At 26.3% G+C, this 25283-nt stretch overlaps 2 protein-coding genes across 2 annotated transcripts in view; one reads left to right on the top strand and one right to left on the bottom strand.

Annotated features, from left to right (window-relative positions):
- Positions 1-6453, bottom strand: part of LOC132920229 (alpha-1,6-mannosyl-glycoprotein 2-beta-N-acetylglucosaminyltransferase) — a 48737-nt gene extending 42284 nt beyond the window's left edge. The window contains exon 1 of the mRNA XM_060982469.1: positions 6332-6453. The gene's annotated coding sequence lies outside the window, so the exon portion shown is untranslated. The remainder of the gene's footprint in view (positions 1-6331) is intronic.
- A 4145-nt stretch (positions 6454-10598) lies between these two features.
- On the top strand, positions 10599-22184 carry LOC132926473 (uncharacterized). Its single transcript, XM_060990835.1, has 14 exons — positions 10599-10749; positions 10844-10884; positions 11009-11115; positions 13235-13555; positions 14836-15080; positions 15402-15562; positions 15633-15797; positions 17806-17914; positions 18027-18067; positions 18179-18285; positions 19900-20220; positions 20976-21220; positions 21634-21794; positions 21865-22184. The coding sequence occupies exons 1-14, from the start codon at positions 10671-10673 to the stop codon at positions 22030-22032; spliced, it is 2271 nt and encodes a 756-aa protein (XP_060846818.1). The 5' UTR covers positions 10599-10670; the 3' UTR covers positions 22033-22184.
- The last annotated feature ends 3099 nt before the right edge of the window (positions 22185-25283 follow it).

Below are 25283 nucleotides of genomic sequence, written 5' to 3'. Positions count from 1 at the left end.
GACTGTATTATAAAGTATATAATCCTCTTTGTATTCGTAACAAACATTTAAGCCCGTGGTTCTATATACGTTTAATAATATCTTGGCATTAATGACGACAGCAACACAATACGATTTTGGAGTTCTTAAAAAAATAATAATAATCCATATAAGTCGATGGTGGGTGCCTGAAGGGCGAATGACACTTTTGTCGTTTTGTTGCTTTAAACTGTTGGTGTAACAATAATGGACACAGTTTATAGTAAGTTATTAAGTTATATCATAATAATATGTCCCTTACAATTTAAAACACTCACGCAATATCTAATGTATAATATATACTATCTAATAATAATAAGTAAACGCGCAATTTTAATATAATATTATAATATTGTATCAGCAAACATCGGTAATTTTTCTATTTATTATTATTATTATTATTTTGGTTAAAAGGTCCAATTATTATTATTTTATCAGTAATGTTATGTGCGAATAATTATTCGCTTGCCCGCTGAAATAATGCAAAATTACAACCAATGTTCGTAGAAAAAAAAGAAAAATGATTAAAATTTGCATGTGTTACATTAGAATTAATCACCTGGCACATGCAGTTTATCGCACTGACGTATCCGTAACCCGTTTTCTGAAGGTCAAAACGTAATTAAATGCAATAGTTTTTATAAAAATGTAGAACATCGTTTTATACTTATATATACGGTTTTAATTATTTTCATGTTTTGCACCAATAATGGTAACGTCAATTTGAATATTTTATAATATTCAATAATAGCTACCATTCAATTGAAATAATTATTTTAATTAATTAATTTAATTAAAAACAATACATTTTTTTTGTTAATTGCAAAAGTTCAAGAACTTATGAACACCTACGTCCTACACGCTAACTACAAACTAGCGTATATTAAATTTTCAAGATTACTATTACAATTAATATATCTACTATATACGATATACCCACTCCTACACCACTTATGTACACGGTACACCATCTACATAAAAGTATTTTACGATCTAAAGAACTATCCATGAAAGTTTTGCAGTTTTGGTTCACTCCTTCAGCCTTCTTCACAAAACCGTGGTGATATTTAAATACTATTGCAACATAATATACACCAATATATATTTCTTACCCTACTTAAAATTACAATTTTTCTTTTGCATACTTCTTGCATCATCTTAGCCCTTAGGTACCTTTTGGCTTTTTATAACACTACAGTGAACAACCGCGTATTAACATAAAATTATTCTGCTTTAGATTATAATATTAAAAACACAGGTATTGTCATTAAATGTCAAAAGTTAATACTTAATAATTAGTTTAAATTATAAACTTGGTAATAAAAAAAATAAGCTAAACTGATAGTTTTATAAAATGTCAGAATTGCAAATATCTTATTCAATTTTCAAAAATAAATGATTATAAATAAATAATACTTTTAGAAAAATATATCCAAATGACAAATTAATGTTTACTGTTATAATAATTATATCGTAAATCACCAAGTATACTCGTCTGCTATATTTCGTATCTTAATGCATTTCAAACACACAATTTTATTTTTTGGAATTTTTGGTATACCCATAAATACCAATATATTATGTTTAGATATCTTAGATTTTCTATAGGTGCCTCTTTGAGGTATATCGTTTATAGTTGTTACAAATGTTAGTTAGTATACGTTTTCTCCGTTTGAATATACTAAGTTAGTAGTACTAACAAGTCTGCCCCACCCATGTCTCTACGATATGACGCTTTCATTCACAAGTCCTTCGCGTACGGTAAAATGCCTCTACGACCATCATATTTTACAATTTACGGTATGTACTATATATAATATTACGGCGAGCATGTATCTACATATTATTAAAGCCTAAATTTGTAAAATCGGAGCTGTTGATCAAAGATACTAAGCCACGGCTAATCAAAATTGAAATAAAATATAATTTTTCTATATGAAATGCGGAAACTGCTAGACATTATTCATACGCCAATCATCATTTGTGGCCTTAGTTGTAGCTTTTTCAGTTTTACTTGGGTCACAGGCATATTATTTTTGTAACATTATAATAAACGAACTTATAAACGTAATGATAATCAAAAATTATGATACCTAGAAGGAAAGTATCTTAGAAAAGATAAAAATAAATTTAATAGCCACATAACATTTTATGATTTATGTATTGTATATTGTAAAAAAATATAATTTTTAAATTACTGTGATTTTTAACTTTAATTTTTTCTGAGCGCATAAATAAAAGCTTGTCGGCCGCAGGTTGAGTCCTTTTTTTTAGCAAGATATTAAACCTATTAAAAATGTATTTTTATCTTAATACTATATTATACGATATACCTATTCAAAAAATACGATTTATACTCATAAATTATAATAATATTATTACAGCAGTAATGAGTTTTTAAAAAATATTTATTTTTGAAACACGATTTTTCTAAAACGCTATAATTCAATATACTTACATTTATATTAAATATATACTATATTATATATTTTTTGAATGAGTACGATAAAATCCAAGGCCCCGGTACCTACATAAATTTGAAGCTCATCGGGTGGTATAGTTACGTTACTCGTACTATATAGGCATCTAATATAAGTTATTAAAATTAATTAACGGTTGAACAAACGACCTTTTACCTATATGGGCCATACTGCTATCGGTTATAATGGCACGACAGTCATATAGATGAGTTCACGAAATGTAAAAATCAATTGTCGACTCGTTGCGACGATGAACTAAAACGTATTTTGACGCACAGCCGCACAGTGCACAATTTATTCATAACACGTGAACCTAGAACCAGTAAACTACAATGTATAGTATCAAATGATAAAATATATGGACGTAAAAATATTTCGATAGTTTTTCATTTTAAAATGTCGTCCCGCTATTCCATTCTAAACATTTGGGAACTGCCGTAACCAACGCGCAGCTATATTGATTTTAGAAGAGTATATTGTTATTCGACGTTGTCGAAATAGGTTTTAATAATTTTTTTAGGTAAAATTTAAATTATTTATGACGATTTAAATTTAATTTATTAAGTTGTGTGCACTTTGAATGTATAACTAGGCGCGTACAATAGTACATAGGTACAATGCGTATAATTGACATTTGGTGTACATATTTACATTTTAATTATTAATGCAGTGCAAAATAGGTACCAACGGTAAAATAATATACTTTATCTTTTTTACGCGAAAAACAGTAAACATATGTCAATGCGTATTGTGTATTGTACATTATACTTGAGTACCAATAAATAATATAAAATAGTATTAGTATTGTGCATTAATGCATTATGTTAAGATAGTAATCTTAAAAACTGGAATGCTAATTGTGTTGAATGAGACTGTGGTGAGAACAGAAAGGAAGGAGTTACAATAATAATAATAATAATAATAATAATAGTAGTAGTAGTAGAAGTGAAATCGGAAAGAAATGTATGTAATACTATTTTGTATTAGAATGTCGATGCAGGTTATGTATTTTAAAACCGGAAGTAACAGATGCATACATAATATGATGGATTATCATTGGGTTTGAGAATTTAATTTATAAGTTTTACATTATTCAAAGGTGTCGATATTAAGTAGTTTAGTACAATATTATTGTTGTTAAGAATTTATTTTAGAATGACTGTGTTATAATATATATTGTTTTATTTTAATTTAAATTATTATGATGATTTGAAATTAAATTTCTTTGTGACGTAGAGCAGCCGCGGGCACCTCGAAAAGTATTGATGTGCTACTCAATTCATTTATAACCTTTATAATTATTGTTTGTTAATAATATTACTATTTGTCCGGAAATCAATGTTTATACATTAAACTACGTAGGTAACAAATGTTCACAAAATATTTAAGTTCAATATATCAGATTAAACATTACAGTCTGCCAATATAAAACAAAAGTTTATAAAAAAAAATCACGATAATACCTGAAAACAAAAATCATAAACTATGCTATTAATAGTGACTTAAAAATTCTCGCAGATCATATTCGCAATTAAAACAATTGCAGATAATTCGTAATCAATGATAAATAATTGTTATTTCTTATAGTTCCTATAGTTTCGTTATGATATCTAATTTAAATAAATATATAAAATCGTAAATATGATTTTATAGCTTTGTACATAACGGTTTTAATATTTATGTATCTCTAATATTTTGTGAATATGTATTATTTTATTTTTATATATAGTTTGGTACTATAATAAATTATTAAATTAGAAGCACATAGAGTTTTGTGTATTCATTTCACAATGATCATCTTAATTCTTAGTTATAAGCCACTTGGAATATTATTTTGTTTCTCTGAAATTACATTGAACAACACATAATAAAACAACCAGCAGTCACATAAATTTTAAATTTATGATCGTAAAATAAATGTGTAGGTACAGGTAAATCAAAAACGACATATATTTTATAAATTATACAATACTGCAATGGTCATGATTTGTATGACCTAAAAATCGTACATAACAATAATATATAAATATTAGCTATCTCAGATCTCCTAATAACAATATATTATGTTATTATCTATGTTCATCGTACAACAAAAAGTACGTCCCGAACGTTATTTTTCTATTGTATACGCCATCATTCATATTATGATTTTTTTCGCTAGTCGCATAGCTGTACTAATGATGTACCTATAATAATATACGGAGTGATCCTTTTATTGAACAACACTCGTTATTTTAAATTCTATTAACGTTTGTGAAAATATTTTTTTTTTTACATAATTTCCATTCAGCGAATTTAACTATTTTTTTCGTTGTAATTTTTTTAATTATTCCTTTTTTGAATGACAATGTACATTTTTAATTTCATATCCCGAAGTAGAATATTTTTCGTAGTATTTTGATGTATAAAAATTTTAATTCGGACGAGTAGTTCATGAATTTTAATTTATAAGTATTTAAAGTTTAGATGAGCGGAGTAGTAGACCAACATTTTGCAGCGTATTTTCGTACCACTAATCCGCTCGCCTAAACTTTAAATACCTATAACTCATAAACTACTAGTCCGAATTTTTATATTTATGTATATCGATATACTCTAAAAAATATTCTACCTCCGAATATGAAATTAAAATACATATTATCATTCAAAAAAGTAATAATTAAAAAAAACGAAAAAATAAGATTTTTTTGAATAAATATTGTTTTACTTCGACTAGAGATTATGTAAAAAAATATATTTTCAGAAACGTTAATATATTTAAAATAATGAGTGTTGTTCGATAATAGAATCACCCAGTATACAAATTACTGTTATTTAGTGTTCACTACAATACTACTGAATGTTGATAGCATTACTGTCAATTATTGACAAATAACTGTATTAAGTATTATTACGATTAACGAGTATTTGCAGTATCTTTTTCTGCGTGTCTGTTGGGCGTATTTATTTTATCGTTATAATAACCATGTTGCTATATGTAACATGTCAATTGTATTTTTAGTACTATACACTATTAGGTACACATGAGTACACGACATTACGACAGTCGTGCGATGTTATTTTTTTATTTTTCGTGTATCATTTATAGTATATTTTAATATACTATATTACATATATATATATATATCAGCGCAAACAAGCACGATGAAAGATTACAATATACATAAAAAATAATTGTAGAATAAAATATAGAAAGAGAAAAATAAAAATAAATTAATGTGGCTAAAAACGCAATACGTATTATTGATATTTTATTCTTAACTTATTTTAATAAATTTAAAATTTAAATTATAATATAAAACAATAATTGTGTTTTCTGAAGTCGTCTTTGAATACTCCTTGAATAGCATAAAAAAATCTAAGAAAGTATTAAAAATTAAGGTCCATCTAATACTAAAAAATTTCAAAAATTAGAGTATTATAAAACAAAAAAGGAGATGAGCACTGAGCATGTCATGGTATATTAGAATAAGGTAATCGGCTGTAAATAGATTGTTTTCATAGGAGATACTTCATCAAGTTACATCATTGAGTTTTATATAGCCATGTAGGTACCTATTATATAAAATTTAGCTATAATATTATGTTATACCACAAATTAAGTAAATTTTATCTGTAACTATACTGACATTATGAAGTTTAACGCACCATAAAAAATGACCCAATTTATTTCCATATGGCTCTACTATAAAACAAATTACCCCCCCCCCCCAAAAAAAAAGTCCTGGCTACGCCACATAGAAATTATAAAATATTAATATTATGTTTTTTTATAGTTATACGTAGTATATATATTATACTATAGTATACGTCATTTAAATTATTATTATTACCTGTAACAGTAGAGCGAAGTTTCAATCCCATATGAACACTATTATCACACTATTTTATTATTTGATATTGTTTTAAAATTTACAGATAATGCTTTTGTGTTAAATTAATTTTGAAAAAATGCCGTTTGTGTTGTATATAATTTTTTTTAAATTATACATTTTAATGATAAATTAAATATATAAACATTTACGATAAAATATGAGTATATGACGTAACTTTACACGTGCGCAGCTAAAATAATAAAAACAAGACTAGGGACCTATTTATCTAACAATTTACACAGCAGTTTTTAAAAGTTTTAATTGAACAGTATATTTTTATATATAATTTATTATTTTAAGAAATTTATTATGACTAAATATTTTGTGAGTACCTATGAGATAATTTTATTTAACTAAATATTATCTAATGAAAAAATATTAAAATAAAATATAAGTAAAATTATAACAGTTGGAATTAATAGAACTTACCTATTAGTCATTATGGATAATAAATCACATTGATAGTTGAAAAAAAAAGTAATAAAAACCAAGTTAATATTACACTACAATAAAATGTATATAATTAACTATTATACTATCATTAGTTTAAACTTAGTTTTTAAAATTTAAAATTTATAACATACAAAACTTGTTTGTAAACATTTATATTATACAGGTCGTCATACAATATGCTCAATATAGTATAGTTTTTAATTATAATATTAATGAGATAAAAATAAGACTAATAATAACATAATATTGGTTATTTCCACCTTTCAAATTCTTGTTTACGCCACTGTGACTACTGATCTTAACATTACTAAGTCGTCCAGGATTCCTACTAATTGTTGACTGTTGGGTATACTTACTATAGTCTATACCAACGTACATTTATTTTGCCATTTGGGTATAACTTAGCCGTGAACTCATTAGGAAAATAAATTATTTATTACCTTTGATTAGGCACTTAATTCGGAAAATAAAAACAAAGTCGCTTTGGTTGAACTGTAAATTTGATTTTTTTTTTTTATTAGCTTTTAGTCAGCGACTATGATGGAATTCGATTTATAACGGTCTAAACAGCCAATTAGCTCTATTATATTATTATGACTCTTGTCCAACAAATTATCTATTGACGAGTAAAAGTTTCTTATAACTTTAATTTCTACATGTAGATATTCGTACAAAAATCGACTTATTTATCCTTAATACAATATTATAAATAATATATAACTACGCGCTATGAGAAGAAATCTACCGTATGCCGCGTGTTAATAATATAACAATATAACCATTCTAGATTTACTGATCATAATCATAGTCATGCATACATAATATTTGGTAAAGAATGCAATGGTTTTGCCAGCCCGTTATTTCAAAAAAAAAATTCAAATTCTTTGATTAACATCAAATTGATGTCTTAACAGGAACCATTTGTTAAACACACTCATAGTATATCATATACTATTATATTACTGTATATATTATATACTATATAGGCGCACGTGAGCGAAGACCTTTTTCTAACTTCGGGGACTAATTAAACGTATATTGTTGCCATTTGTTGAGCCGCAAAGACGTAGAAAAATAAAACGCGAGTGTTATATTAAGTATTTTTAAAGATTAATGAGTTCATTCTTTAAAAAAAAAATATTTAAGGCGAAAACAAAGTTAAAAAAAAAAACGGTGTTCGTTCTAACGCATTATTACTTTATTTTACATTTCAGTATTGATCATGGTTTTAATGAAGAGCTCAAGGACCCCAAAGGACAAGTATATATACATATTAGTTTATACATAATTATATAAAAAAAAGGCAATCTTTGTTCCGACGCAGCTTGTGAACATTTTTTTTTTTAAATTACGTGGTTTAAAACGTTTTGAAGAAAATTTAAATATTTTAAATATCGACTTTACAAAACAAAATACCAATTTTAAAACTAAAATAAAAATGTTTATTTCTGTCATTTTAAATCTTGTACTATGATGTTTTTCGCATACACAGCTGGGTTATTCGTAATACCGTACCTTTGTGATTTTTACTGCATATTGTTATGTGTCATACAAAGCAGCAAAAACATATAACATCTTATTATAACAGCAGTGCCGCAATAAAAACCAAAAGTATTTTATGCTATGTCTGTATAGTATCAGTGCGTATATTAATACTTCTCTAGAGCTTATTTTTTTTTTTTTTACTTCTTCAGCTCTTCACACAGTTCTATTCCTATATGATATCTAACGCCTCGTGCTGAACTCGAGTGGAATCGATGTCTATTTATGTCCGTTATTAAAAATAAAAAATAAATTGATAATGAAATAGAAAATTCGTGTATAGTGGGTTAAATACTTTATATTTATTGACGCGAAAGTCCCAAATCCCACTCCCATAAAAAATGCATTGCATCACATTTTGAAAACAGTATACTATTATACAAATATTTTAACAATTTATATACTTTATACGCTGTTGTGTATTTTCGGGAGAAAAAATATTTATTTGTTATTTTTATCAGATTCTATCGATTACTTTTTATATTTTTGTGTCTTTAATGGTCTCCATAAAACATAAAAAAAATACAATAAATTGTATACCTATGTGTTTTTGTACATTTATAGGTATTACACGTGTTTATTTTATACTTTTTCAATTCTCCATAGACATGTGGAACTATTTTTGTTTGAAACACTTTAAATTGTTAAAATAATTTATCAAAACAGTTGAAAAACAATGTAAATAAATTGTGTTATATCATCGTCTAGTCATCTGTAAACACCTTATTTGAGCGGATGCATATTATGTTCCTTGATATTTATGTCCAACACTATTTTATTTAGCACTCGTTATCTCAACTTACAGAAAACTTAAGTTAGGTTAACCTAATGAGTTAGGTTCTATAGAGCTTCATAGTCGTTATTATGAAAATACAAGTTAATAATATTATTGATTTATTATGATGTCGACTACTCAACTACGATAAATTATTAAAATACTTTCTTTATAAGAATCCATAAACAAAAGTAATGCCCTAAAATCTAAAATATTATAATTGTATAAAAAATTAAGGGCTAAACTGTTTCAGCCATTTTAAGTTATTATCTTTTTACAATTTATTTGGTTCAATTTGATAAATGCGATTTATACATTTTGATTTGCTTTAAATATTATAATAATATTTAATATTAGTATTAAACTAAGGTTAAAAATACACTATGATATTAAACTTCACATAAAATATCATTATGTATGCTGTATGTTTGGTCACCGAAACGAAACCATTACGGAGTTGATAATTCTATTTAAACAAGTAAGTATATTATGTAGTTCCATAACCATTACTATCGCACTCATTAAATCCATTTTATAGTTTTATAACAATATGCAGTTAACTTTCCAAATGTATTAACATTATGCACATAGTTATCTGCAATTTACAGCAGAAATGATTTAAAACTAACGATTTGATCATAAATAAACTAAATGTTCTTGCAATGAAATAAATGCACTACCTATCTAAATAGTATGTACTCATGCATAATATATCGCACCACTGCTATGCACCCGTCAAAAATCGATCACTTAAACTTTTTAACAAAGTGACTTTTCCTCTTTTATTGTTTAATATAACCATATCGTGTAATGTATATGGTTGAAGTTAAATTGTAATTTAAAGTATGACGGCGATATCGTTTGATGAAAAACACTTCCAGCGTGTGCTTGTTGTATTTTCAGTAACTTTTTAATCAATAATAATTGTTTATTGTTTGATGTTTGTTACATCATGAATTAATTTTGTGTTATTCACAATGGCATAAGTGTTACTTATTCAGTTTTTTAAAATATAATAATATGAATTTGAGTCAATTATTATAAAAGTCGTAGCTAACTAAATGTATGTATCCTTAATAAAAAATATTGTATAATTGCCACGTCAAACTGGAGTTATTTGTTTTTTTTTTTAATTTTACAAAACCATTTTTAATTTTATTACAATTAAGTTAATTTTAATTCGTGAATAAAACATCGTTAATTGAATATAAACATATTTTATTTAAGTTTTTATAGCAAAATAATGTTAGATAATGAGTCAAACAGTCCATTTATAGCAGTGGTATGTAATATAGTATTATCAAGTGATAAAAGTTAAGAATTCGCGTTTAAGATACATTTTAAATGATTGACTAAACATACTTATTTTTACTATCCCAATATAACATATTATTACTTATTATATCGTCTTGATGACATCACACCCATACATTATATATAATTTTTAAAGGGCACACATTATGAACACTGTACTAACGAAACACATTGTTCCTGGGATGCAAACAGCGAACAAGTTATTATTTTAAAATGTTATTATTAAAAAAAATTGACGTTTGCTTGTTACCACTGTTCATATTGCTCTTTGTTGGTCTTCGCGTAATTTCAGGTAGTTTTTGATGCACAACTATATAAAAATTAATTCAAAATAATTATTTATTGAAATTAATTAACATATTTATTTTTATTATTAATATTATCAGGTCAACTGGTACGAAGTAAACATGAAAAAAACAGGAAACAGGTAATTACTTTAGCTACCTATTATAATATGAAAATAGCGATTAAACTTTTATCGGTTAATTATTTACAAACTATAATGTACTTAATATTATACTATAGTATGTGATCAACTTTGATCTTTTTAGGGTGATCAAGTGTGCCGCCAAGACATGGAATGTGTTTCTAGATCTGAATACTGTGATATTAATATGGAACAACAAAATCGACAAAAATGTAGTTTTGGAAATGAATCGTAAGTATAATACACTAAAATTATTATTATTATTATTTGCATATGACATACACTAAAATTCAAATTTATTTAAAACCATAATTATTATAAAAAGAGCATTATGATATTATGATACACTTATTGTAAATATTATTAAGTATATTTAAAAATGTAATATTTTTAGCTAAACAATTTTTCTTGTTTAAAAATGCACTTATTGTATGAACTTATGAATTCATATAAAAATATTGCATAAATAATATAGAATTCACTATTCATCAAACTTTTAAAATATAATAAAGCGTTTCAAATTTTATAAAATAAATTAATATTTAATGATTTTAATTAAAATGTGCACCAACAATTTTGTTCTATTATTGTAAATTGAAATATTTTTGGATTTATATTGTCTAGAAACTATAATAGTCAATTACACACCCAAATTTTTGTTTTTGTTTTTAAATATTCAAATTTAATTTCAACCATTATTAATACAAATGTATATAAAAATACTTTTTACATTTAACATATAGTTTTGCAGCAGTTATTGAATAGGTAAACTTCAGTTCGTTTTTTGAGTTGTTAAAATATTAATAAGAAACGTGCTTACATGCTTCTATAAAGTTAAAAGAGTAAATGTTTATGTCACACGTTCTTGTTTTCAAGCCAACATAATGCACCTATAAAAGTTATTGTTGTTCTACCTATTATAATTTAATTACCAATTTTGTAATTCTTCATAGACGTGTTTAGACGTATAGCACAATTTTATAGGTGCTCTTGTATACCATAAACCATATGTTTAATTATTAAAATTGCAACTGTAGTCATTTTTAAATTACAAGCATATTTGGACAATGTAATATAAAATAATTTAAATTTTAAGTTATTTATAATTTGTATAGACGTACAGTAAGTTATAAACCTAAAACGACTTAGCGTAAGTTAAATGTTCATATTATGAATAGTTTACTAGTAAGTACTGGTGATTTTCTTTTGCACTGTTTGAGGGAATTGTAGTTTATTTACTTCAAAGCTCAAAAGAAGACTTATCGGTAATTATGCTGATACTCTATTATTCATTCGTTTCATTCCTTATCAACTTCACAATTATTCCTCTTTGTTTTACCTACTCTATTGCTACATTTTATATCTCCTGTATGTTAATAATTATGATCGTAATAATCGAATCGGCTACACCTGATACGCCAAGCGAACGATCACACAACCCTCCCATTATCTCCAAGCTAACAATAGTTCATATTGTTAAATCCAATGGTGTATTTACACTATTTACTACAGGGGTTCAAAAAAACAAAAGTTGTTAATATACACCACTGCCTAAATCAGTCTTTCTGAGTTAACATTGTACCTATAGCTGAGAACTGATTATTTGAGTTAATTTGCATTGTATTAATTTATATTTACTGTACTCTGAGCCTTGTTTATGTTTAATAAACCATAATCAACGATTTTCTTTACAAACACCGATACACATTTGGTACCTAGCTATGTGCATATGTCATACGAGTATAACCAGTGGAGTCGTGCAGAAATGAGATCCGCGGTCAATTGAGTGGTTTTCTTGTCATTGAATTCGCTGAATAATAAAGCTACTATTGCGTGTTATTCTATATGATATACCATATACGCAATTTACATAACCAATAACCATGTTCGAATGTGCGATATACATGCAGTAGCAGTATACTATATGTATACATATAATCGAATAAACTCTTTCCAGTCTTCGTACACTAATATTCCCACGAAATTGTTGAAGATTATTCTGAGCATCTCCTGCGTATGCGACATCCTGCCATAGTGACACATTGGGACCGATATCATTGGCACTATGACAGAAATTGTGTAATGGAGATATATAGAGTTGGTGTGTTTTTCGTTAAACAGGGTATATATGTGTATGTACTCACTTGACCACTTGTGATGTTTAAAATGTCTAAATGCAATTCCTTAAACAATATTTACATTTTTACTTGATATTTGATTATTTTAATAAAGCATATAAATGATAACCCTGCGCATTTGAAATGTATCACATGGTTTTCTATATATCTAATAAGATTTTTGATTCCAAAAATCGTGTATTACATAATTTATATATTTTTTTTTCCCTTAGACAGATGGGCTATTGCTGTCCTATTAACAAATTTATTCGTCTAAATACAGAAAGAAGAATAACAATAAATGACGACGATGAATCAATCTTGGACAAAATTCTAAATATACCGTTTCCAGAGCCCATTAAACCGTTACCAGAAGAACCAGAATGTGGACAAAACATTAAGACATTATCCAACATATTAAATGTACAAAATGCAAAAGCCAATGATTGGCCATGGATGGCGGTGTTTTTAGAGACGACAAACTATATAAATTTCTGTGGTGGAGTATTACTTAATCGACGATTTGTGTTGACTGCTGCTCATTGTCTTAAAAAGTATTTTTAAGTTGATAACAAAATTAAATAAATAATACAAATACCATTTAAAATATTGCGTTATAATAATGGTATTATACCGTATACATATTTTGATAGCTACAATATATTATAATACAAACCTAACTAAAATTTGATTTATAGAAAATATTCCAACTATACACAAGTACTATAATAACACTAGTGCACCAGTGTATTAAAAATTAATTATCTCTAATACATTTCATTATTATAGTACCTAATAATTACTACTATATTTCATAATATTTAATACAACAATTTTAATTTCTAAATGAACACATAAAAAAAAAATACTAACTATTGTATTTTACATTTTTAGTAGTTCTACAACATATTTATAATATTTATTATTCGTATATTTTTTCATTGATAATTCTAATGAGTCATCTACCTGCTGAGTTTATTATTTGATATTTATTTTATTTAAATTGTTTTTTTCCTAACAATATGTATTAAAATGTCATTACAATTTGCCCAATTTAAGAAATAAAAATTGTATTGATATTCGTTGTTTTCGTACTCAATACAGGATTATTTATATCATATGTAATTCAGAGATTGGACTGATATCTTTTTGTATTTATGTATTTTTGCAAATGAGAGGGCCCATTTGTAACCTTAAGGAACCTATGAGAAATTCAAGTTAATCCCTTTTATAGGCTTACAATTCTCGATTTTTGACTCTATTCACGTTTAGAAACGACCTAGGCTTTTGCACATGGGCTGATATCATTCTGTGTTTATATTACTGGTGAAAAAGCAGGGAAAATAGTTATGTGTGTGACCTACGCACCACTAACAAAAACTAATTGCCGCCCGGGTCGCTTTTAAAGTTTTGAACGAGAATGGAATATATTCAACTACTAATATTGCCATTTTTGTATGATATAATATTTTTAATTTCACATAGGTAGTTAAGTTTTATGATTGAGCCAATAGTTCCCGAATTTGTTTTTATTATCTTTTTATTTTTTCCTATTAAATCACCGCACATCAGTCATCATAAATGATTATGATTAATGAATGATGATACTGCAATTATGGCAACTTATAATTATTATAGTTTTATCTATTTGGTGGTTGACTCGGTAGTATTCACTTAGTCTGACAACAAAATAAGTAATAGTGATATTATTATAATTTATATTCATTATACTATTATATCGTATGGTGATAACTTACAGAAGTTCTAAAGTTATTTTCAATATGTGGCATTATCCCCATTAGAGTTTTATGTTTAACTTTGTACTATTTTTCAGGTATACGAAACAAGATTTTGTTGTTAGACTTGGTGAGTACGATTTCTCAACTAATAATGAGACACAATACATTGACTTCAGAGTGACAGATATTAGATTACATCCAGACTATGATCACGCTACGCAGGCCAATGACATCGCCATAGTGAGGTTGAACAGACTTACAATTTACAATTCATTTATTCGACCTATTTGTTTACCTAAAACAAATATGGAAGTGCACAAAAAAAACGCCGTCGTGGCCGGTGAGAAAAGCAACAACAACCAATTATAAAATTGTTTGTACCTATATTAATATACAAATAATTAATTAATAAATTATATTTTTTTAATATTATACTATTATATACCCTACGTAGTTTACCATTAAATTTCTAAATATTCAATGGATTCTTTAATTAGTAGTTATTGTATGTTATTTTTATTTTTATTTATAAAATATCTATCTACTCTTTAAAACCATTTTTACGTCTAAAGGATGGAGTTCACGCAATAGATTGTTTAAGATATGTATAATAAAGGTATTCTGCAGATTATATAAATAAATAAATTTAGTATATAAATAGGTTGGGGTCGAACAATTTTCGGCGGTCAAGTCAGTAACGTGCTCCAAGAAGTAGTTATACCGATTTGGGAACATGACCAGTGCGTTTCAGCATTTTCACAACCAATTTTCAAAACAAATCTTTGTGCTGCATCGTACGAAGGAGGCAAAGATTCCTGTTTGGTACGTCGAAATATCTTTTTTTATTTTATAATTTAAATAATATTTTAATTACAATTACAATTTTTTTAAGGGTGATTCTGGTGGTCCGTTATTGATGCAACGGCAAGACGGAAGATGGACTAATGTTGGAATAGTGTCTTGGGGTATAAGTTGTGGACAATTCGGATTACCCGGCGTATACACAAAAGTAACTTCATACCTCAAATGGATAGCTGTGAATGCACAAGATGTCATTTAACGATTGGATCCTGCTATTTCATTACGAATATTAAATAATATTATTTAAAAAATTATATAAATTAGCATGGTTAGGTTGTTAATTATAGTTTGGTATACATGACATATATACCAAAACAATATTAAATATTCATATAAACAGTTATATTATTTTATCAAATGTGAACAACTATACCTACTTAGATTACTCTGCAATACTGAACTATATATTTTAAAAATGATATTATAAGCACACACGCACCTTATAATTGTGCTCGAGTTTAGCACATGCGTTTTATATTGTAAACATTTCACACATTTTAAATAAATTTATTATTAAATTATAAATACATTAAAAATGGTTATATTTTAGTTATTACAATCACTTATCTGACCAGTGGCGTATTAACGGGTGGAGATAAGAGAGATATATCTCGCCCCTCGTTCCACATTTTTTAAAATTATTTTTATATGGTTGTAATTGTGTTTTTTTCTATTTATCACTCTATCAGTAGGTAATGTAATTTTGAACCGTTTGGCATTGACAATTTTAATCATATCTCTATTACTGTATCTGACCTCAAATAGGTACAATTTTCTACACTATTCAGTTTAATAACAATATTTATTACGACTTTATTTATTTATTTTTGTTTATGGTTCTTTAAAAAATCATTTCTTAAAATCACCTTTTCATTCAAACTAACAGCTTGTATATAATAATCACTGATGCCAATTCCATTTCTGTTTTGATTGTTTTGATTATAAATGATACCATTTTTTTTTTTTTTTTTTTTAAAGATTGATTGTCTTATTTTTTGTTACTCCGTGTGCCTTTTTATCGATTATTAATAATGTTGGAAAATTTTACCTTTTAGTAATTAACCAAATATAATAATCTAAATTGTTTTCTGAATTTAATAGATAAAAAAGGACTAGCTGTACCGTTCGGATTACTATTATTTTACTACAATTCAGTATGATAGCTCTACATCATTATTTCGGTTTTTATTTTTACATTACTTCGTATTACCTATTAGCTAAATATAATAATAATATTTATTATTACTTATTAGTATTAAACTAAGGCGTTGAAACTATGCAATAAATATGCCAATTTTCATGAGACATTTTTTCATAATTTTCTGTATGTTTGATCACTGCCACGAAATCGCCAGGAGTTGATAATGAAGACCAAAAAAAAAAAAATTATCTATTAAACGAGTCCTATAAGGCCATAATCGCGTTACTACCAATGCCATCGCTCATTGCACATCAGTACATCGCTATAGTTTTATAATGTTATATTATAGGTTTTAATTATAATTTTAATATTTATACAATATACATATAATATATGACATTAATCAACGATTTATACACAATTTTTTGCATTTCATAAAATGTATTTTTTTCTTGAACAAAATATGATAATATCATGAGAAAAAATCCTATATATATATCATAGGTAGATACCAGTAGAATACAGTATTGTAAAATCAAACGGCAAACGATAAAAGTTGCGGGGGAATACATTTTAAACGATTTTCGACCGCAGTGATAGGTTAGGTTAATAATACGACGACCAAATCGAAGTGCCGGCGAAACGCGAGATGATGGCCAATCGCGATGGCCGTCAGAAAACTGGATACAAAAGTGGTTAGGTTATACCTATTTTAAATAATATTATAATAATAATTGTAATAACAGACTCCAGACGATTCACTTAGCAGTTAGCTCACCTGGGAATATTCGATATTAATAAACCGTTCCGTATTACCGGCTACTGTTTTGGCGAAACCTGGCAAGTGAGAACATCCAATCAACTAAACCGGTTTCTAGCCAATGTTGAGTATATTATGACGCGTTTATTTTTACTCCCATTACCATAATATTATTTTAATATTATTATCGTCCTGATGACATAGCGCACTCGTCACTCGTGCATACGTTTTCAAAGAGCCCGCATTATTAACACTATGCTTAACTAAACATATTATCATTGTTCCTGAGAAGAAAACAACTAACAAAAGCCATATTGTTCTAAAATGTTATTATTGAAAGATGTCGCCGTTTACTCGTTACCTCTGTGCACGTTGCTCGTCGTTGGTCTTCACGCAGCTGCATCAGGATCAGGTAAAAGTTTACGTACGATTACATAAGCGTTGAAATTTTAACGTTTTTATTTGATTCAAAATATTTGTGATGCACTGTTGTACTTCTTATTACAGTATTATTGTTTTATCAGGTCAACTGTTACGGATTAAACTTGAAAAAGACACGGGACGGGTAATAATTGCAACTACAATATGTTATAATGACGATTAAACTTTCTTGTTAATTTGTTAATAATAAATAAATTATATTCTTATAGTATATGATAAATGTTGATGGATTTAGGATGTTCGAGTATGCCCACATGACACAGAATGTGTTTCAGGATTCGAATTTTGTGACATAAATTTGGGACCAGAAAACCGACAAAAATGTGGTTTGGGAAATGAATTGTAAGTACCTATACTGAACTAAAATTCAAATTAAATCATAAATATTATGTAGGTAACAATATGATACATTTATTGTACAATTAATATTGTTAAAACTTAAAAATATTACGCTAAAAAAATTTTAATTTTAAATATCATACTATTAAAACCTTAATATATATGAATATATTATTGTTTTATAACTTATAATTGATAAAGTACTTTCCTAAAATGTTGTTTAAAAATGCACATTTTTTTTTAAAATTTAATTTCTGTAAATGTTAATAAAAATGTATATAAAAATACTTTTTACAACTTACATAGATTTGGGCAGCAAATGTTGAATAAACTTAAATTTTTTTTAGAATTGTTAAAATATTAAGAAGTGACGTAGACTAAAACGAATAAATTACTTTGTCTTGTGTCCTTGTTTTCAAGGCACTATAATTCATCTATAACAGTTATTGTTGTTGTACTACAATTTAGTTAGGTACCAATTTTTTAATGCTTGGTAGTCATATAAAACATAATTTTATACTCTTAGGTACATCATTAATTCATAAACTATATTTTAACCTTTAAAATGAAATTATGTTAAAACCAAAATGAATTAAATATATTAATTAATTGTTGCTTATTGTTATTAGTTTATTACCTATTATTCTTAAAAGTAATAATACTCGTATAAAAATATACGAATATTTTCATAATTTGTATAGTATAATTGTAAAATTCTCAATTAAAAATATTTTTAATTTAAATATAATAAAATATAGAAAATCGATAATAATAATAATAATAAATAATTACACAGGTCATTAAATATTAAGTGTAAATATTTTTTCATAAAATAAGTAATAACTATATAGGTAATGTCACTTGCTAATAATTTTGTGTATTGTAGTTGTTTTTGACCATTGGATGTTATTAAATTCCAAGCATATTTAGATAATATAATTTTAATTTTAAAGTTACTCACAATAAGTATTATAGTTAATCTTAAATAACTTTGTATGGTATGTACCTAGGTCAAATATTCTTGTGAGTTTTAAATATAAATAATTAAGTATTAAGCTGGTTGAAGGATATTTTGTAGTTTATTTATTTCAGTGTTCAATACTAAAATATAAGCAATAAATTACGTTAATATTACAAAATATATTTTCCGTGGTTTCTACCTATAATAACTTTAATATGTATCTAGTATATAATAAAACATAGTACCTAGATACATTTATAGTTAAAACCCTCCCCGTCCCCCATCCCCATAATTGTAAAAAAATACTAGTTACTAATACTAGTTTGAATACTGGTTTCCATTTAATATAAAACTGTAAAATTATTATTTTGTATATGTTTTTTATTTTATGCACATATTAAAATATGGAATAAATGAATTATAACAGTTTTATTTACAAAAAAAAAAAAGGAATCAAAAAGCTTCCTGTTCAAAGTTTGTCTCAAAAAATTGTCAATTTGGTTTTAAATGGATTTTAAATTGGTTTTAATTGATTATATTTCATTTTTTTTTTAACAAAGGTGATAGACTAATTTCATATTATCTTTTACTCTTACTTTCTATAATAACATTATAGATTCTAAAATTATATTTAAAATTAATTTTTTTTCACTCAGATCAGCGATGAGCTTTTGCTGCCCTGTTGACAAAGTTATTCATCCAAAAAGAGAAAAAAGAAAGACCAATGACGATGATGAATCAGACTTAGACAAAGTTCTAGATAGAGCAGCACCAGAGCCCATTAAACCGTTACCAGAAGAACCAGAATGTGGTCAAAATACTAAGTCTATATCCAAAATTTTAAAAGTGCAAAATGCTAAAGCCAGTGATTGGCCATGGATGGCTGTGTTGTTAGAGACGACAAACTATATGAATTTCTGTGGTGGAGTATTACTTAATCGGCGATTTGTGTTGACTGCTGCTCATTGTTTTAAAAAGTATTTCTAAGTTGATGAAAAATTTAATTAATACAAAATACTGTTTAAAATATTGTGTAATAATTATGATATTAAAACATCTATCTATAATACAAATTTAACCTAAATTAAAATTTTGATTAATTGGTAATATTATATTATTTTACTACCTATAAGTTATTAAACATTTATTATTATTAATATTATTAGTGAGCAATGAGTACCATTAAATATAGGTAATTATCTATACTAAAAAATAAATTACCCCCTATACATTGTATTGGTATAATTATAATAATAGTTACCTACTACAATGTTTTGCAATAGCTAATATTATACTCTGTGGTATTATTATTGATTTAGGTATAATAATAATTTAAATTTCAAGATTAATTCATTAAAAAAAAAATATTATACCTAATAATGTGTTATATTATTAGTGTCTATTAGGTATGAAACATATACATTTTGTTTATCGTATTATTGATCATACAAATATTTTTACACTAATTTGACTTTTAAATAAATTGAATGACATTGGCACACATTGTATCATTTTTCACATTCTGATAAGTACCTATGATGCATTTTTGCAAGTAACCAAGGAACCATAATGGATAAGCCATATGTGTTCTATCATATTATAAGTACAATTCTTCTTTCTTGGTGGTCCAATTTTTTGTTTTTTTTTTGGAATTCCCTAGTTTTTGATTTTCCATTTTATATTATTACACCCATTACAGTTTCATATTTAACTTTGTACTTATACTTTTCAGATTTACAAAACAAGATTTTGTTGTTAGACTTGGTGAGTACGATTTCACAACTAATAATGAGACACAATACATTGACTTCAGAGTGACAGATATTAGATCACATCCAGACTATGATCAGGCTACGCATGCCAATGACATCGCCATATTGAGGTTGAAAAGACCTACAATTTATAATTCGTTTATTCGACCCATTTGTTTACCTAAAACAAACATGGAAGTGTATAAAAAAGACGCCGTCGTAGCTGGTAAGAACTGAAAAATCACTATTTTTAAAAAATTGTATTTAATAGCTATTTACTTGTTAGTTATTAGTAGATAAGTAATGTTTTTAAATATTCACCAAGTTTTAATAGACAAAATTATTTTTAAATAATGCTCTCATGCAGGGTAGCCAAGGAAACAACCCCCCCCCCCATAAACCTTCGCCACTCACATACATAATTCCACCAATGAATTATATATGTGATTAAATATATTTTAAAAATTGAAGTAGAAATAATAATATCTATTATTTTTTACATTTTGTAGTTGACAACCAAAAAAAAAATTTATCTCCGACACCCGTTCTACAAAACAAAAATATGTCAAAAAGACGTACAAAATGTATGTCTACTGATTACAGCGCTATTAATTAATTCACTTTATGATTATTAATTAGGTTGGGGCCAAACAGTGTTCGGTGGTGAAGTCAGTAATGTTCTCCAAGAAGTAGTTATACCGATTTGGGAACATGACCCGTGTGTTTCAGCTTTTTCACAACCAATTTTCAAAACAAATCTTTGTGCTGCGTCGTACGAAGGAGGCAAAGATTCCTGTTTGGTACGTCGAAATATCTTTTTTTATTTTATAATTTAAATAATATTTTAATTACAATTACAATTTTTTTAAGGGTGATTCTGGTGGTCCGCTAATGATGCAACGACAAGACGGAAAATGGACTAATGTTGGAGTAGTGTCTTGGGGCATTAGTTGTGGAGAGCCAGGAATACCCGGCGTTTACACAAAAGTAACTTCATACCTCAAATGGATAGCTGTAAACGCACAAGATATCATTTAATGATTGAGTCCTGCTACGTTATTAGGAATATTTCATAAATTTATTTAAATAATTTTAACTTTCGATCTATAATTAGCAATGACATACATATCAAAATAATATAAATACATATACTATTTTATAAAACATGAATATAGCTTTATTATTATTACCATCACGTCTTTTCGTTTAAAACAATTTTAAATCGTCTTATCTTTGATATCGTGCATACTATGCTTTAAGATGATACTACTATAACTTTGCACCTTATGATAGTATATATTATGATATTATAATTACTGTATTCAACATGTACGATCGACATTAAAATATACGTTACACAAATGTTAAATGTATTTAATCATTATATAAACAACCATAGCCCATAACACGAGACACGAATGTGGTGTACCTACATAATTTTAATTTATGACCAAATCAACGAGAAATTGAACTATTGATGTGAGTGAACGAGAAAATTAAATAGTGGTTATCTCCATGCGTGGGTAGAGTATACTTATGTATTTTCATGTCGCACAGACGGTAAACCTAATTAACATTTATTTAAAATTCAAATTAATATTCGTCTTGTGTGATATACTGATCACTGATATCATTATAAATAAATAAATATTATAAAATACAGGAAACAAATATTATTATATATTAATGTATTATAACTTACGATAGTATATATATTCCGATACTCGTATTTTATAATTTATAATAATTATTCAAATTAATTTATGAACAAATATTATTTGCCAATTTACCATAGCTATATCTAGTATACATATCTTCACTATATCGAAGTATTGAATACCTATACTAACCAATTATATTAATGAAAAACATTATCAATGGACTTGAATAGATTTATTAAATATGGTTATCAGTGACCTGCTATGTCACCATTTATGTGTATCAATTTGTGATAGTTAGATTTTTGGAATTAAGTAAGTAAGTACCAACCCTTTTTCATATTTATTATAAATCATTTTATTAACCATAAAAATTTTGCAACATTTAGGTATAATTAAGGAAAACATATTACATTTTACGACTACACCGAATTATCGAAATTGTATATAAATGGTTAATTTACTATAAATATGGTAATTACTAATTACTAATTAGTACCTATATGACTCGATAGATACATTACTAATGAACTTTTAGATACAACTTACAAACAAAATGTATACTATTATATTATTTTTAGTGTACAATATTAATTATTATAGTAGTAGGTAGATAACTATTTTTTATTAATTTTTTAATTTATTATTATTATTGAGATTTCAACAAGAAAATAGTTGATAACTATATTGTACAGCCGTATAATATATGATGGTAAAATAAATTAAAATATAGGTAGGTACCTATATTAATAATATATTAGTAATATCGTATATTATTACAATGTTACAGGTAAACTATTTTCTAACGGACACATTTTATGTTATATGAATAAGGAAATACAATTTTAAACTACGGTATGATATTGTTTTTTTAATATTTAGTATCATCGTACATAATTAATGCTAAATAATTAACTATTTAGGGCAGGTAGGTACTAGGTACACACCAGTATACCATTAAGTGTCAGTAGTGTCACACATTTTGAAAGCAAAATTATAATAATAAAATCAAAGTAAACCCGTGTCCTATATTATTATAGCGTATTTCACGCTTTAAAATGAAGGACATATAATAATTAGTAAGGGCAAAAGATCGAAGAACACGCACTTAAATATTATATTATATTTATTATAAAAATCAAATATCGGCTATAATAGAAGTTAATTAGTAAGTTTTAACTTATAACTTTGCGAACCAACGTTTAGCGGGGTAAACTGTGCCACCCCACTCAACTTTAAATTTTTATTAAAACTCATTAACTGCTCGTCCATAATTAGATCCAATATATTATTGGCGTACTCCAAAAATATTCTGCTTTTTAAATAAGAAATTAAAACGCTCCACGCAGAATCTAAAATCTATCTTATCCTTAAAAAGAAAAACACTGATAGATAACAATAAAAATTTGTAAAAATAAAATTTATAAAAAAAGTATAGATTTTTAAAAAATTTTAGTATTCTTATTATTAAGAATAAAAGAATTACATAAGTTATCAATTCATAACATAAAAAGTTGAGCAAGTAGGTTGTGGGTAGGTACCGATTCGCTGTAACCTATAGCCCTATAGGTGCTATTGAAAAATAAAATGAAATTCATAATATACCCAGGTACATAAAAGTGAATAATCTTGAGTCCTTATGAATAATATTTTTTAATCAAAACAAAATAATTTATATTGTTATTCATTGTTAAAATACGTAATTTTGTCCAAATTTTAACTCCAAATGCTTATAAAGAAGAATCGTGTATTTACATGTATATTTGATATTTGTTTATTAATATGTAAACAAATTGAAAAACCTTGAATTATATTATTAAGCTTTTTGACTAAGTGAAAGCATTTTTATTGACATTAAATAAAAAAATAAAAAATGATAATATAAACATTTTGTTAAAATTTCACGTATCCACGGTTTTTCGTTTTTGAATCTCAACAAAATGACTTTCCGGTATACGTTTTTTTGAGGAATTTTCTGTCACTTGACTTTTTTTAATTTATATTATTCCAACTTAAGATGAACCTTGTATTCAATTTTCAAGAATTAAGATTCGATTAGTAAACTTTTATTATCATTTACGAGTATAAGAAAAAAACTAAAAGAGTTTAGAATTGAACGTATCTATAAAAGAGCTCAAAAAATGTCAAAATATTTTAAAAATGATACCATGTTTAGAAAATGGTAATACGAACACTCGGAAGTTGGAGTACAAGTTTCTATAGTTTTTGAATTATAACAAAATAAAGAAATCGATTTTATTTAAAACCGGTTTAGCATAAATGATCTCGTTTTTTTCCAGCAATTTTATAAAGTACCTACCTACTGGGCTACTGAGAATTTCTTACTTTTACCCCCCCCCCCTTCGCTCAAAGTGCCTACCAGATCTAATTAGCACACGCAAAGTTTAAAATCGAATTATTTTTACTGTCTCAGTACTCAGTATAAAGTGCAGATGACTGATACAAAAAAAGAAAACGCACGTTATTGTAAAATCAATACATTCATTGTTCCATTTAGAATCTAAAATAGATAATATTTAGATATATATTATAAACTATTAACCTTACGCGTTGGGTTTAACTATATTCGTATTTTACCATTACTTTATAATGTACCCTTATACAATTAAA

Source organism: Rhopalosiphum padi, chromosome 1 (assembly GCF_020882245.1).
Source record: "Rhopalosiphum padi isolate XX-2018 chromosome 1, ASM2088224v1, whole genome shotgun sequence".
Lineage (NCBI taxonomy): Eukaryota > Metazoa > Arthropoda > Insecta > Hemiptera > Aphididae > Rhopalosiphum > Rhopalosiphum padi.
The sequence above is the reverse complement of the archived record's forward strand: the minus strand, read 5'-3'. Positions and strand labels throughout refer to the sequence as shown.